The sequence below is a fragment of the Neodiprion fabricii genome, chromosome 5, assembly GCF_021155785.1.
Source record: "Neodiprion fabricii isolate iyNeoFabr1 chromosome 5, iyNeoFabr1.1, whole genome shotgun sequence".
NCBI lineage: Eukaryota > Metazoa > Arthropoda > Insecta > Hymenoptera > Diprionidae > Neodiprion > Neodiprion fabricii.
In genome coordinates, this window is record NC_060243.1 from 2,168,682 (window position 1) to 2,181,261 (window position 12,580).

The window sequence follows — 12,580 nt, forward strand, 5'->3', positions numbered from 1 at the left end:
CGGCCACAGTTTTCGCGAGGTTGACGACGTGAGTGGTTATGTTGAACTTGGAGGATTGCGTGCGCGCGCACATCGATAATGCAGTCAGGTTGCAGGCAGTGTAACGACTAACAGCCACCTTCACTTCAGTCGGTTGCGTTGCATTGACGGAAATTTGTCGCGAAAAGTACGAAGAGGAGATGAGTGAATAAATAAAAGAAAGTTTGAAAATATAATCTGTTTGTAAATAATAATTCGACAACAACGAAGTCGCGATTGGTTTCCTTCCGCTTTCTTAAGTCATTGTTCATAATAATAAATTCCCCACGCACGTGCAGTGTCTTTAGTCATATGTATACAATAATATGAAAGTGGCATTTCTGAATTGATCGCCCTGTGTAAATTACGAAACGTCGTGTACCCCTGTAATACACGCATACTAGCCTTGCACACGTGCCACACTGTCAGTCGTCAATTAGCATACACAACGGTGCGGTGCTGTGTAGGCTATGTACGATCGTCCGAGTGGTCAGTGTTTTATGAAACCAGGCTATCTTTAGCCCGCGGACTCGAAGCCATGCATCCAGCCATTGGTTGAGTGAAAGTGCATAAAAAGCAACCCGCTTTACGCACGTTTACGAACATACGTGCGTTTGATGAATGAGTGAGTTTAAACGAACCAACTAGCGGTTAACCAGTGTCAAATGGTGACCCGTACGTGCGGTTAGGCATCGAATTTACACGGATAAGAAGAGAGAACCGCCGTGCCCGTGCAATACTGTGCAGTTGTTAACCGTTCGCGCGGGCATCGCCGCGTCTTTCGGATTGAAACCAAATCGTTAATAAAAACTAACGTTCTTTTGAATTAAGCGTATGCATGACTCGGCACGCATTAATTGATCCTGGAGGACCGAAATACATAAAGTGGTCAGACTGATTGACCGACTCCAAAAGTTGGCGAGAGAGAGAGAAAGAGAGAGAGAGAGAGGGGGGGGACGTACGGATACGTATGCACGTTACCTCTCGGTGCCATGGTGTCATCAACGATATTCGTAAACACGAAAGCGCTTCGTTCGGCAGGCGCACCTTAACAGGTTGCATGCGTTCAAAGTTTGAACGATGATAGAGTCGAAGTGTCATTCAAAAATCGTCGGATCTGAATACCGAGGTGACGGAGCACCGGACGACGACGAGGTCGGGACTGGACCGGCGTTGAATTATTAATAACCCAACGTTTCCCGTCTCTGAAAACACACTAGCCAGGAGTTAACATTGTCGACGATTATTGCGAAAAATTTGATTGGTAACTTCTGATATCCTGTATCCGTCTCGTATCGCAATCAAGAGAAACATTCCGATGCTGTTGAGCGAGAAAAAGTGGACTGAAAAATAAAAAATTGGAAAACTTCAAGGGGAAAGAAATATATTGGGGAGCTAAACGAAAATCGAAATAAATAAGATAGAAAAAAATCACAACCACTTCGCGGTTATAATATATCATGAATGTAAGTTCGAGTGTTCACGTTTTATACATTTTTTTTTTTTTTCTCTTTTTTTCTCTTCTCTCTAACGTCTTTATTTCAATCTCCTTTCCTTACCGTTACATCTCTCAACTATTTTGAGAGTATGTGTATGCTGATCTGCTCTAAATCCAACTGGTTTATATATGTATAGCGATGGGATAGGCGATGGGGTCTCGTTACGTAATACCAACTGGATCACTGACCTAAAAACTTAGTTAATTTAGTCCCAATGACATCCGAAGAATGTAATTACACATTTATTTTCTATTTATCAAACTTGCGGCTATGATATTTTTTTTGTTTTTTTTTTTAACAGCTAATATTTTTTTCATCGTTACATGGTGTTATTTTTGTTGATGAGTTGACTAAAAAAAATGTTTCTTTGTTTCGATGCTTCGTTTTCCTCCCTCGTAGTGTCTAGTTCCTTGTTATCGATGTCGCAGAGAATTAGTATACGTCGAGGTCTGCTCTTTTATGTTTTTTTTATTTCTACTTTTGTAAACGTTGTATACATTTCAGAGTTTGTTTTTCCAACGGTTATCAAATTAAATACTTTTCCTAAACGACCGCTGTGCACATTCCTAAAAATACTACGCATCAGCAAAAGAATTATATTGAGTCAAGATCTTTATCCAACCATCTGAACACGATCTGATTTAGTCATCTTTTTACTGTGAAGTTTTTCTGGTCCTGCTAATTTATCAGTAAACTTCTACTCAAATACTCTGCAATACTGTGTTTTTTTTTTTTTCCGTACAACCAATTTTTATCACTTTTGTCAAACAATAATTTATTATCACATGACTTACGACGGTGGGCACAGCTGAAAACTACTTAATTTAATCGTACTTTGCGAAATTCGTAAAATTGTCAAGTCATCTGGAACAAGGAATTACACTAACAGCTGTTCAATATTCGCAATAGATTCAAACCCTTGGCTTCGTTACTTCCCCCATTTTTTTTATTTTATTTATTTTTTTTGTAGCCTGGTGTGGAATCATTGAATACTTAACGATTCAAGTTTGCATTGTATTTTCTTTGAGATGTTACTTTAGTCCATGATCTTTCAATATTCAGGTCGCTGGAGCGGCAGAGAGGTGGTACCGCGACGGTGGTTGACTCGTTTTCGCTTTAGCGAAATGATTGAGAGTGTGTCTCGGAGAGCGTTGAGTGGCTCCAGTGGGAGCTACCACGTTCGCGGTGCAGAACTGGCGCGCGATCGTAGACTAAAATCCCTCTCGGCAACTGTAGTATTCCTCGACGATACTCAACACACCTTTCAGTTAGACGTAAGTTTGGTTATCAATTTTTTTTTTTTTGCCTCTTATCGTTTTATATACTCATGTAGCTATAAAAAAATCTGTTTCAGAAAAGAGCCAAGGGACAGGTGCTTTTGGATATGGTCTATCAACATTTAGAGTTGATTGAAAAGGATTATTTCGGTCTACAGTATACAGACAACGGTGCCACACCTTCAGCTTGTCCCAATCCAGATATAATGGTGAGTTCACAGAGCGATTTGAGTAGATATAGCTTTGTCAGAAGTTTTGTCAATCTTACTGTTACGATTTCTTATATTTGCTCATTATGTATTTTTTTGAATTTGCCGAGTTGCCTGTATATTAACAGTGTTGTTCTATTTTACTAATTCATTTTACCACTCGTATCCCACATTGTGATACACATACGTATACTCTGTTTCAGCGATGGCTAGATCCCGCGAAACCAGTGAAGAAACAGATCAGAAGTAAGGATAAACCCAACAGTTTTCAAAATAGCGAATAATGTTCCATTTTTATAGCTAGCACACAAATTCATTTCAAAATCCTTAATGGAGACATAATCAGTGGTTTGATTAATAATAGAACGATAATGTCAATATTTTAGATTGCAACTAATCGTATTATATATTTACAGGTGGACAATTCTTTTTTCGAGTTAAATTTTATGTCTCTGATCCGAGCAAGCTGCAGGAAGAGTATACGAGATATCAGTTCTATCTACAAATTCGAAGGGATATTTTACAGGGAAGACTTCAACTACCTCCAAGTACAGCTTGTCTTATCGCAAGCTATACCGTTCAATGTAATGACCTAAAACACGTTTCATGCTTATCTGAAATCATGAAATTTAAATATTTTTACTATATTGCTAAGTTTTGTATTGAAGAAAGTTTGCCCCTTGCAGCTGAGCTGGGAGACTATCATCCGGAGGAACATGGCCCTGGATATTTATCTCGGCTTCAATTAATTCCAGGGCAAACAGAAGACATGGAGAAAAAGATTGCTGAACTGCACAAACTTCACAAGTACGTTTAGGGTCATATTTTTAACAAAAATGAGTTGTTGCTCTGCATAATGAGAGGTTTCTCTTTAGTTAATGTAGCAAAAAATATTCCCATCGTTGTTGATGGGTGCAAAATACACAGGTGTTGTTTGTCTTTCTATTTTTGGTTGTAAAAAATGAATGCCATTTCCTCATTAACTAGTGTTGTGTGAACGCTATAATTCAATTGGTTTATTTACACAGAGGACAGCTACCCGCCGATGCAGAGTACAATTTCCTGGATCATGCTAAGCGACTGGATATGTATGGAGTCGAGTTACATAAGGCAAGGGTATGCACGATTGCCGTTGTATTTGTTCTGGCCTTTACAGATTTCCTACAGTATTGTATATATACGTATATACTTTTTGTGAATGCACCTCAGTTATGCATGAGTTGAATTGTTGGATATAAAAAAAGTTCTATTTGTATTCCTAGTCCTTGGTTTTTGTGAGTATAGCAAAGTTTTAAGAGAATTTCTGAAAACAATGGCATGAGAATAGTTTAATAAAGAAATTTTAGCTTCAGCCTTTTTGGCGTCAGGGTAAAATCGTGACGTCATTCACGTGTAGTTTTACATTTTCAAATAGTAACAATTTCAATTACTTTGTCAATGCCACATACTTGTTTACATGATGCTAATTATCGTGTTGTGAATATTATTTTCATGGTTCATGCACGGCTGTAGCCTTAAATATTGAGTAGAGATGTAACACTCTAAATGTAATGGCTCTTTGTAAAATTTTTACTATCGCGTTCGTCATAAAAATTGAATTGTGAAAGATTCCCAAACTATCTCGAGGCAAAAAAGTTTTCATCAACGAAAATTTTAAAAGATTGAATAAGACAAATATTTTCACTCACCGTAGATCCCCAATAATTAGCCAAACTGTAGATACAAATTTCAAAGGTATTTGAATAATGAGCTTTTCAAATAATGACTTTAATAATTTTAGTTTCTTTCTTTTCTGTTCACAGGATTCAACGAATAAAGAAATTCAGTTGGGAGTTACTTCCATAGGCTTAGTAGTCTTTCAAAATAATATAAGAATAAATGTATTTTCATGGTCGAAGATTGTTAAGATTTCATTTAAACGAAAACAATTTTTCATCCAGCTCAGAAGAGAACAGGTAATGTTATCAATAGACTAATATCCTCTAATTACCCAGTTCTGAGTACTTGAACTGTGCGGATAATATTCTCCATATTTATAAAAAATTCTTACATGTATGCAGTCTGAAAACTACGATACTCTGCTTGGATTCAATATGCAAACATATCGCAGTTCAAAAAACCTGTGGAAAGCGTGCGTTGAACATCACACCTTCTTCAGGCTTCACAGTCCGAAAATGCGTTCCAGACGTTTCCCTCTCACGTTGAGTAGTCGGTTCACATATTCCGGCCGAACTGAATTCCAAACTGTAGAAGATGGGAAACATCGTGCACGAGTAGAAAGAACCTTCATTAGGTAAGATGATGAATCATCCTATGTATGTGCGACGAAAATTAATCTTCCTTATGGTTTGATTTAATTGGTCCCAGTTTCATTCCAAATAAAAACTACAATATTCTTTACAAATGTTTAAATGGATAAGCTGATGGTCTTTACATGTAGCTATAGTTCTGGGATAAATTCTTTATCGCCCCAGATAAGGTTATCTATATATCAATAACAAGCTATTGATAGCTTGCTTCTAAATTTTATTCATACGCATTTGAATCAGTGCCGAGGTAAGCTGTAATGAAACGCGTGGAAAAGTATTTGGCAAAAAAAATCAGCCAGCTATTAAATTCTTATATAAATATCGTTGTTCCAAGGTGTGTAAAAATGATTGTGTTGAATAACTGTGTTACAAAACTTTGACGTATTCCACAAACTGTCTCGTATCAGGTAGCTCATCTAACAAGTGAAAATTACCTTTTAGGTCACCTAGCAAACGATTAGTGCATGGTGTCACGTCGGTACCAATTGTTGAAGATAAAGGGAAATTATCACTACAACCTGGCAGACCTGTGCGACCGTACGACAACAAAGTTCAATCTCTGGGTTCCAGAGAACCGCGGCAAGCATGGGGTGAAGGAAATCCTAGCGATGAGTCAGTAAATCATGTAATTCTCTACCCAGTTTAACCCCATTAGCTTGTAATATTGCGCCTTCAGCCTTGTCCAAATGATGAAAGTTTTAACAGATTTCTGTGTTTGTTGTTAAACTCTATGTACTGTGAATAATAATAATGATGGTTTAGAGATTTTATTTAAGTAAAAAGTATTTTAATTGTATATTTGATTTGATAGTAAAGTTACGCATGTGTCATCTACTCTAATGCGTCTTATATCATCCACTGAAGTCAATGTTGCTTGTACATGTTGCATGATCTGGTGATCTTGGATTGGTTCATTCAACACTACACAGTGAGGGTGGTTTTTTGTCCCTCAGAGAGGAAATAACTGGAACTCATATGCAAAGCGGAGCATTTTCCCCCCTACTTGGCTCAAGAGTTTTGAGTTATGCGGACGACGATACAGCTATTGAAAGAAATATCTACGATCTTCCAGACTACAGTGAACCCACTAGTTCTCCTGCACCCCAGGTTAATCAATGATCTGTTTTAAGTACATTATTGTAATCTCTTGACATCGTTGTAGTCAGCTACCTGTGTGATAATTCAATATATCCGCTGAATCTGCTTTGGTAGGTAGAAATAAATATTAAAACTTTCATCATCTTATCACAGATACTAGAAGATGGCTTAGTCAATATAAGACTTACACCGGATGAACAAGGACGCTTTGGTTTTAATGTAAAAGGGGGACTCGATCTTGAGATGCCAATATTGGTATCACGTGTAGCACCTAATACACCAGCTGACCGCTGCTATCCCAAGTTGAATGAAGGAGACCAGGTAAACATACCATATTTTAACAACAATTTAAAGAATTGGTGTGAGTCCTTACTGGGGATTTGTGATTATTGAGCTTGATAAAACAAATATGTGAAACTTGCGATGACAAAATTTTGTTAGTAATCAATCCTAAATGACAATAAAACTAGTCTGTTATATCCGTCAGTGCAATTATACCAAATAACGCACTTATATAAATGGTGCTAAACAAAGTTAATTCGTATTAAGCTTACTTGAAAATTAAACCACTTATTTAATGCTTATCTACATTTAGGTAGTTTGCATCAACGGAATTGACGTAAATGGCATGCTGCATGAACACGTCGTTAATTTAATACGACAATCTCGTGACTCGGGAACCGGTGAGCTCACACTGACAGTGAGGCCCAATGCTTTGTATAACGCACTTGCTGGAAATGATGAAGCTTCAGAAGAGGAACCGCCATACAGGTATAATTGACTCAAACAAAAATACCTACTTTAGAGATTCAATTATTCGACTTTTCATAATTGATCTAAATTCGCTATCGTTTTTTAACACTTGCAAATAATTTTTCTGTAGGTACGTCCCAGATGTACCGCATGCCACTGTCGGCTTGGATGCTCTTGCTCAATCAATGCTGTTGCTTGCCGATGGGCTAGCAAGTGGAGCTCTAATTGCGCAGTACGAACAGTTATACAGAAAAAATCCTGAGCTTGTAGCGCTTGAGTCGAAAAAGCCCGAAAATCAAAACAAAAATCGATATCGGGATATCTCTCCATGTAAGTTTCAAACCATATCTGCTTTTCCATTTTTATTACATTTATTATTTTCTAAATATTGCATTATAATGACAATATTTAACAACATTATTTACAGATGACGTTACAAGAGTTATATTAATGGGGAGTATTAACGGCGACTACATAAATGCAAATTATGTAAATATGGAGATTCCTGGGTCAGGAATTATCAATCGATATATTGCAACTCAGGGACCTTTATCCTCGACGGTTGCTGATTTTTGGCAAATGGTCTTGGAAGCAGGTAGTACGCTAGTAGTGATGCTCACAACATTGGTGGAACGTGGGCGAGCAAAATGTCACCAGTATTGGCCTGCGTTCAACGAGACGCTTACTTTGAGAAACTTGACGTTAACTTCGACTGCCGAAAACATCGAAGATACATTTGTCTTCCGAGAATTTATTCTCCGTGATATTAATGTAAGGGAAATTTTTCTTTAATTTGTGTCGTAACGTTTTAAACCAAGAATTGTACATAGTTTTAAATCAGCTCATTTCAAGGTGAGCATTTATACTTGAAAAACGCATTTAATTTTCGGCGATGTGAATTCAATTCGGGTTCTCTTAAAATTCCATCTCCCACGTAAATTATTTAATTTTCAGACTGGCGAGGAGCGAGATATAACACATATGCAATATTGTGCTTGGCCGGATCACGGGGTACCCAGTGACTGGAGACAGTTTACAACTTTTACGGAACGTGTAAGGGCTGCACGTACAGGAATGGTAGAGCCCGCTGTTGTTCACTGTTCGGCAGGAATCGGTCGAACAGGTGTTTTGGTTTTGATGGAAACTGCTCTCTGCTTAATGGAAGCTAATCAGCCTGTTTATCCTCTTGACATTGTTCGCTCTATGAGGGACCAAAGAGCCATGATGATACAGAATGCTGTAAGTAAAATACCAATAACTTTATTGGTTCTCTTTTTCTATTATGAATTCTCATTACGCGTTTAGGTTGAAAATCTAAATCTAAATTGTTTTATTTCAGAGTCAATACAGGTTCGTTTGCGAAGCTGTTCATAAGGCATACACGGAAGGAATTGCCAAACCACTACCAGAATTCAGCAGATGAAAGTAAACGGTTGTTTAAGAAACGTAAAAGAAAAATTACAATGCCATAGTCGCCTTACTCTCCGTTGTTTGATATTCGGATAGTATAGGTTGAATTCGTATAGTTTTATACCCCGACAATAATATTTTTAATCGTCTAGTAAAATGAATATCAATTCAACAAATCTTCAATCCGAATTCAGGGATTTATACTTACCTACTTTTGTAGTAAGTATTTAACAGTATGTCACTAAGCTGTTCTCACCAGGTGGATATCATAAATTATACCACGATATTATTTTATATTGTACTCTGGAACAACGTCTAGGATTTCTATTTATATTTATCTTATAACGCGAAAACATTTAATTCTCCCGGTAAATCTTTTTTTTTCATTGTATTAAAATCGATATGATTATTTTATATAAAGATTGTTGATCTTTTATTTGTCTAAATGGATATGTTTTACAAATTAGTACAGGCTCACGAAGCATTTATTTGCGGCGTATTAATAATGGGTATATCAACAATTATTTTGGTCTGTACAATAACACGTGTTCCAACTAGTACTTGATACAAGGCTAATATCATGCTCGTACTTACACATGTGCATAAATGTCTGGATGATTGGTATCTTAGAAAAATTATCTTGACAAGAATACTACCATCACAAACGTTATCCGAGAAATTACTCGGTTAGTTCTATTATTCTATCGTAAAACAACAGAATACGAAAATTCTTGGACCAATATTTTTTTAGAATGTGTACGGGTCTGATGTACTATCAGGGTCAGCAAAGAAGTAGTCTGATGTGGGAAAATGATTTGTGGAATGTTCTTTTTCTTTCTTTCAATACAAATTAAAGTAACAAAAATTAAATTTAGAGGCTTAAGAACAGTGCCTTGCAATGGGCTATTTAACACAGTAAGAAACGTGAATCACACATTTATATTCACATAAACAAAAAAATTGGGCAACTTTTTTTTTAGTTCCTTAAAATATTATATCCGAGCTTTCCGCAATATGTTAAATTTGCGATTGTAAGTTTTTGTATCATTATAAATAATTTCAAAGCATTACACACGTACGATTAATTTATGCCGTAACTTTAATATGTAAATAGAAATAACATGGAAAGAAGACAAAATTGAATTTGTTTTAATTAGAAATTGTATTAACAAAATATTAATTACCAGATGTCTGGTATCTATATAATGGTCATATCGTCCATCTTTCTAAGTGATATACATTCTATATTCATTATATTAAGTAGTGCAAAAAATCTAGGCAAATCATTGGCAAATCATTTTAATTTCATTGTCAAAATCTTAATTGAACAATAACGTGAGTGTGCATAATAAATAATACGAACCAGTATTGATAAGTACAATACATATACGTGTATATGTGTATGCGTATGTATGTATGTATAATATACATACATACGTACATACATGCATACATACATATATATATATATAAATTGAAAATTTTAGTACAAAAATCGTGAAACACACATTTATATAAATCATTGTCAGTTAACAAGTATTACCAGGAGTTATAATTAATTAACTGTGCTTAAGCTGTATTGAGAATAATGTCCAGTAATGTATTAAGGTGAATCTTCATTGGTAAGACATTGGTAGCTGTCTAGTCTTGTGATTGATTTGTACTTGTCAATTATTTAAATAAAATCATTTTACAAAAGTTTTAAACGTAATGTGATCATATTACGCACTTCTTACCTCACAAAGTACTTCGGTATTAAAACTGTTCCAAAATTATAAAGTATCGAAAGCGTCCTAATTCTTTTTTGACTTTTCTCTTACAACGGTTCCTATCGTCAAAATGGCTTTCGATACTTAGCTTGTATCCATACCCTATACATAGTGAGTAATTTACCACGATTCACTTGTAATCTCCTATCTATTATATTCTGCTCCTGTACAAACCCATGGCTGACAAACATATTCCTAATTTCATCTGAAATTGAAAATAAAGAAGTTCAAAAGATAATTGCAAACAAAGAATAACTCAACATGCCTTGAATATAATCAATAACCTTGGGTGAAGAAATAAACTCTTGTACCGTCCCCTCGAGCATAAAAATTATCAGACAAACATCTCCCTTTTTTGAACCTCAGCTGAGCCAAATCATACCTTCCATAATCTCTGAATAGGACTAAGCCACCGGGTTTCAAGTATCGGTGAATCTGTTTAAGCACATTACCCATTCTGAAAAAAAAAAAGAAGTTGAAGTTGTTGGCATGAGGAAACATCTTTCAAGAATCAATATTTCACAACTTTAGAATGATCAGTTTGTAAAATAGAAGTGCGAATCGCTTTATTATGGTTTACTGAATTTCGGACAGTACTCATGTTGGCAAATAACGATGTTTCCTATAAATTCAATGTTGTGTTAACATTATATAAATTTCAGCTTGATTTAAAAATGTTTGAGGATAATCAGTTTCACTTAAAATATATAATTTGAGACTAAATTTGCCATTTTCAAATATCTTAAACAGATACATACTTATCCGGATGAATGGCAGATAACACGAATATCAAGACAATGATGTCTAGGCTTTGTTCATCAAATGGGGGAGCCCAATTTTCCTGTGTTGCATCAAGAACAAATGCCTGGCATCTGTAAAAGGGGGGTAATAAGCATTAAAATCATTGATGCTGAATTAAATATGCCCAAAATTTTATTTACCTTGACTGGTCATATGCAGAATTTTCTTTTAAGATGTTTATTGCTGTTGAAGAAAAATCGCAACAGTAAACAAACAAACTTGGATCTGTGTTGTAAAGGAGAATAGGAAACACTGTGTTTCCAACACCGCAACCAATTTCTAATATCCGTGAACTTGACAAATCTGACAATTGTGACGTTTGAGAACATTCATCTTTTTTTTCAGGTCCTGCAGATTGCGGAAACACTCGCACAGGTCGAAGGGAGTCCTTTGTCACAGTGCTGGGCGCGAGTTCGGGAAATTCGGTGAACAGCCAGTGTCTATCCTTGAAAAATCTGCAGAAAAGTGATTAAATCAAGAGAATGTAACAGGCCTAGAAGAATTGGCATCATGAGTTTATTATTAGTCACAGAATATGTGAAATTTATGCAATGGTGATGATGTAGGAATTTTACTCTACATAAATGATGTGTATACCTGTTCTGATGAATCTTATAAAACTTATCCCAGTAAATATCTGCATCTTTTTCCAATTTCGCAATCTGTTCAGGACTTGTGAGAACTGTAGAATTTTCGGCGACCTTCTCACGAGCCTTTTGTTCCTGTTCTTCATCCCATGTCACGTTATCCCTTTAAAACATGAGTCATGCGGTACATTTAAGCTTTCATTAACGAGCGGGTTAGGCGCAAATTCATGGGTGGAGTGAAAGTACAAACGCTTCGTTTTTAAAAAATATGTACCATGTTTGTTGGATTAGTCTAGGTTAGGTTAGGTTAGATCGTGATTGATTGTAACAAATACATTGCCACGTGAATTATTACGTAATGTCCCTACCATGCGTTGTGTTGGAAAACTTGGGCATTTTCAGTGAGAGTTCGATTACCAAACTGTGGCCTTTTCTGAATAGATTTCTCAATTTCCGAACTGTCCAAACCTTCCGCCATTCTTCAGACAGGAACTCTCGAACCTCGTTTTGGAGATGGGTTTTAAAAAGTTACAATTACGCGCGTTCCCGCGGCGTTTATGCCATACACGAAAAATCCATAAATACCGTGGTGTGAGTAGAGATGAAAGTAGTAAACAGGTCAAGCTTATTGGCGTAAGTATGCGTACCGTCACGAGTTGGTGACGTGACTGCGTATGAAATTACCACGTTGGTTGTATCTTTGAATAATGGTGATCTAGTAAGGTTAACCCCTTTGTAATTTTGGCGAAAATTTTCGCGATTTTGGAAAGTGCTGGAATCAATTCTTCCTGGCACTGTTCCAACGTAATTTTGCGAGAGAAATCGATTGGGCGCAGTCCCAATACGCTGC

At 36.3% G+C, this 12,580-nt stretch overlaps 2 protein-coding genes across 7 annotated transcripts; one reads left to right on the forward strand and one right to left on the reverse strand.

The window, feature by feature from the left end:
- The first annotated feature begins 352 nt into the window (after positions 1-352).
- Positions 353-10,279, forward strand: LOC124181915 (tyrosine-protein phosphatase non-receptor type 4). Of its 6 annotated transcripts, XM_046568621.1 has the most exons (18): positions 353-1,484; positions 1,654-1,747; positions 2,580-2,791; positions 2,872-3,003; positions 3,207-3,249; positions 3,420-3,587; positions 3,690-3,810; positions 4,032-4,119; positions 4,806-4,958; positions 5,064-5,296; positions 5,754-5,924; positions 6,242-6,419; positions 6,564-6,731; positions 7,006-7,181; positions 7,294-7,493; positions 7,591-7,934; positions 8,118-8,402; positions 8,503-10,279. In XM_046568621.1, exons 2-18 carry the CDS (start codon positions 1,732-1,734, stop codon positions 8,584-8,586), a joined length of 2,772 nt encoding a protein of 923 aa, XP_046424577.1. In that variant the 5' UTR covers positions 353-1,484; positions 1,654-1,731; the 3' UTR covers positions 8,587-10,279. The 6 variants fall into 6 exon arrangements, with proteins under 6 accessions (XP_046424577.1, XP_046424580.1, XP_046424578.1 ...); XM_046568624.1 differs by lacking the exon at positions 1,654-1,747; XM_046568622.1 differs by lacking the exon at positions 1,654-1,747 and having other exon boundaries at positions 353-643.
- Positions 9,408-12,369, reverse strand: LOC124181917 (tRNA N(3)-methylcytidine methyltransferase METTL2). The gene is made up of 6 exons (XM_046568626.1): positions 12,099-12,369; positions 11,741-11,893; positions 11,284-11,598; positions 11,101-11,214; positions 10,627-10,799; positions 9,408-10,547 (listed from the first exon to the last, which is right to left on the reverse strand). Exons 1-6 carry the CDS (start codon positions 12,206-12,208, stop codon positions 10,408-10,410), a joined length of 1,005 nt encoding a protein of 334 aa, XP_046424582.1. The 5' UTR covers positions 12,209-12,369; the 3' UTR covers positions 9,408-10,407.
- Positions 12,370-12,580: the final 211 nt, after the last annotated feature.

Coding starts and splice junctions, on each gene's coding strand:
- LOC124181915 (XM_046568619.1), top strand. CDS start 1,937: ATGTCGCAGAGAATTAGTATACGTCGAG. Junction 4,120..4,805: donor TCGAGTTACATAAGGCAAGG/GTATGCACGATT, acceptor TTCTGTTCACAG/GATTCAACGAATAAAGAAAT. Junction 4,959..5,063: donor TCCAGCTCAGAAGAGAACAG/GTAATGTTATCA, acceptor ACATGTATGCAG/TCTGAAAACTACGATACTCT.
- LOC124181917 (XM_046568626.1), bottom strand. CDS start 12,208: ATGGCGGAAGGTTTGGACAGTTCGGAAATTGAGAAATCTATTCAGAAA. Junction 11,894..12,098: donor GTTTTCCAACACAACGCATG/GTAGGGACATTA, acceptor CATGTTTTAAAG/GGATAACGTGACATGGGATG. Junction 11,599..11,740: donor TATAAGATTCATCAGAACAG/GTATACACATCA, acceptor ACTTTTCTGCAG/ATTTTTCAAGGATAGACACT.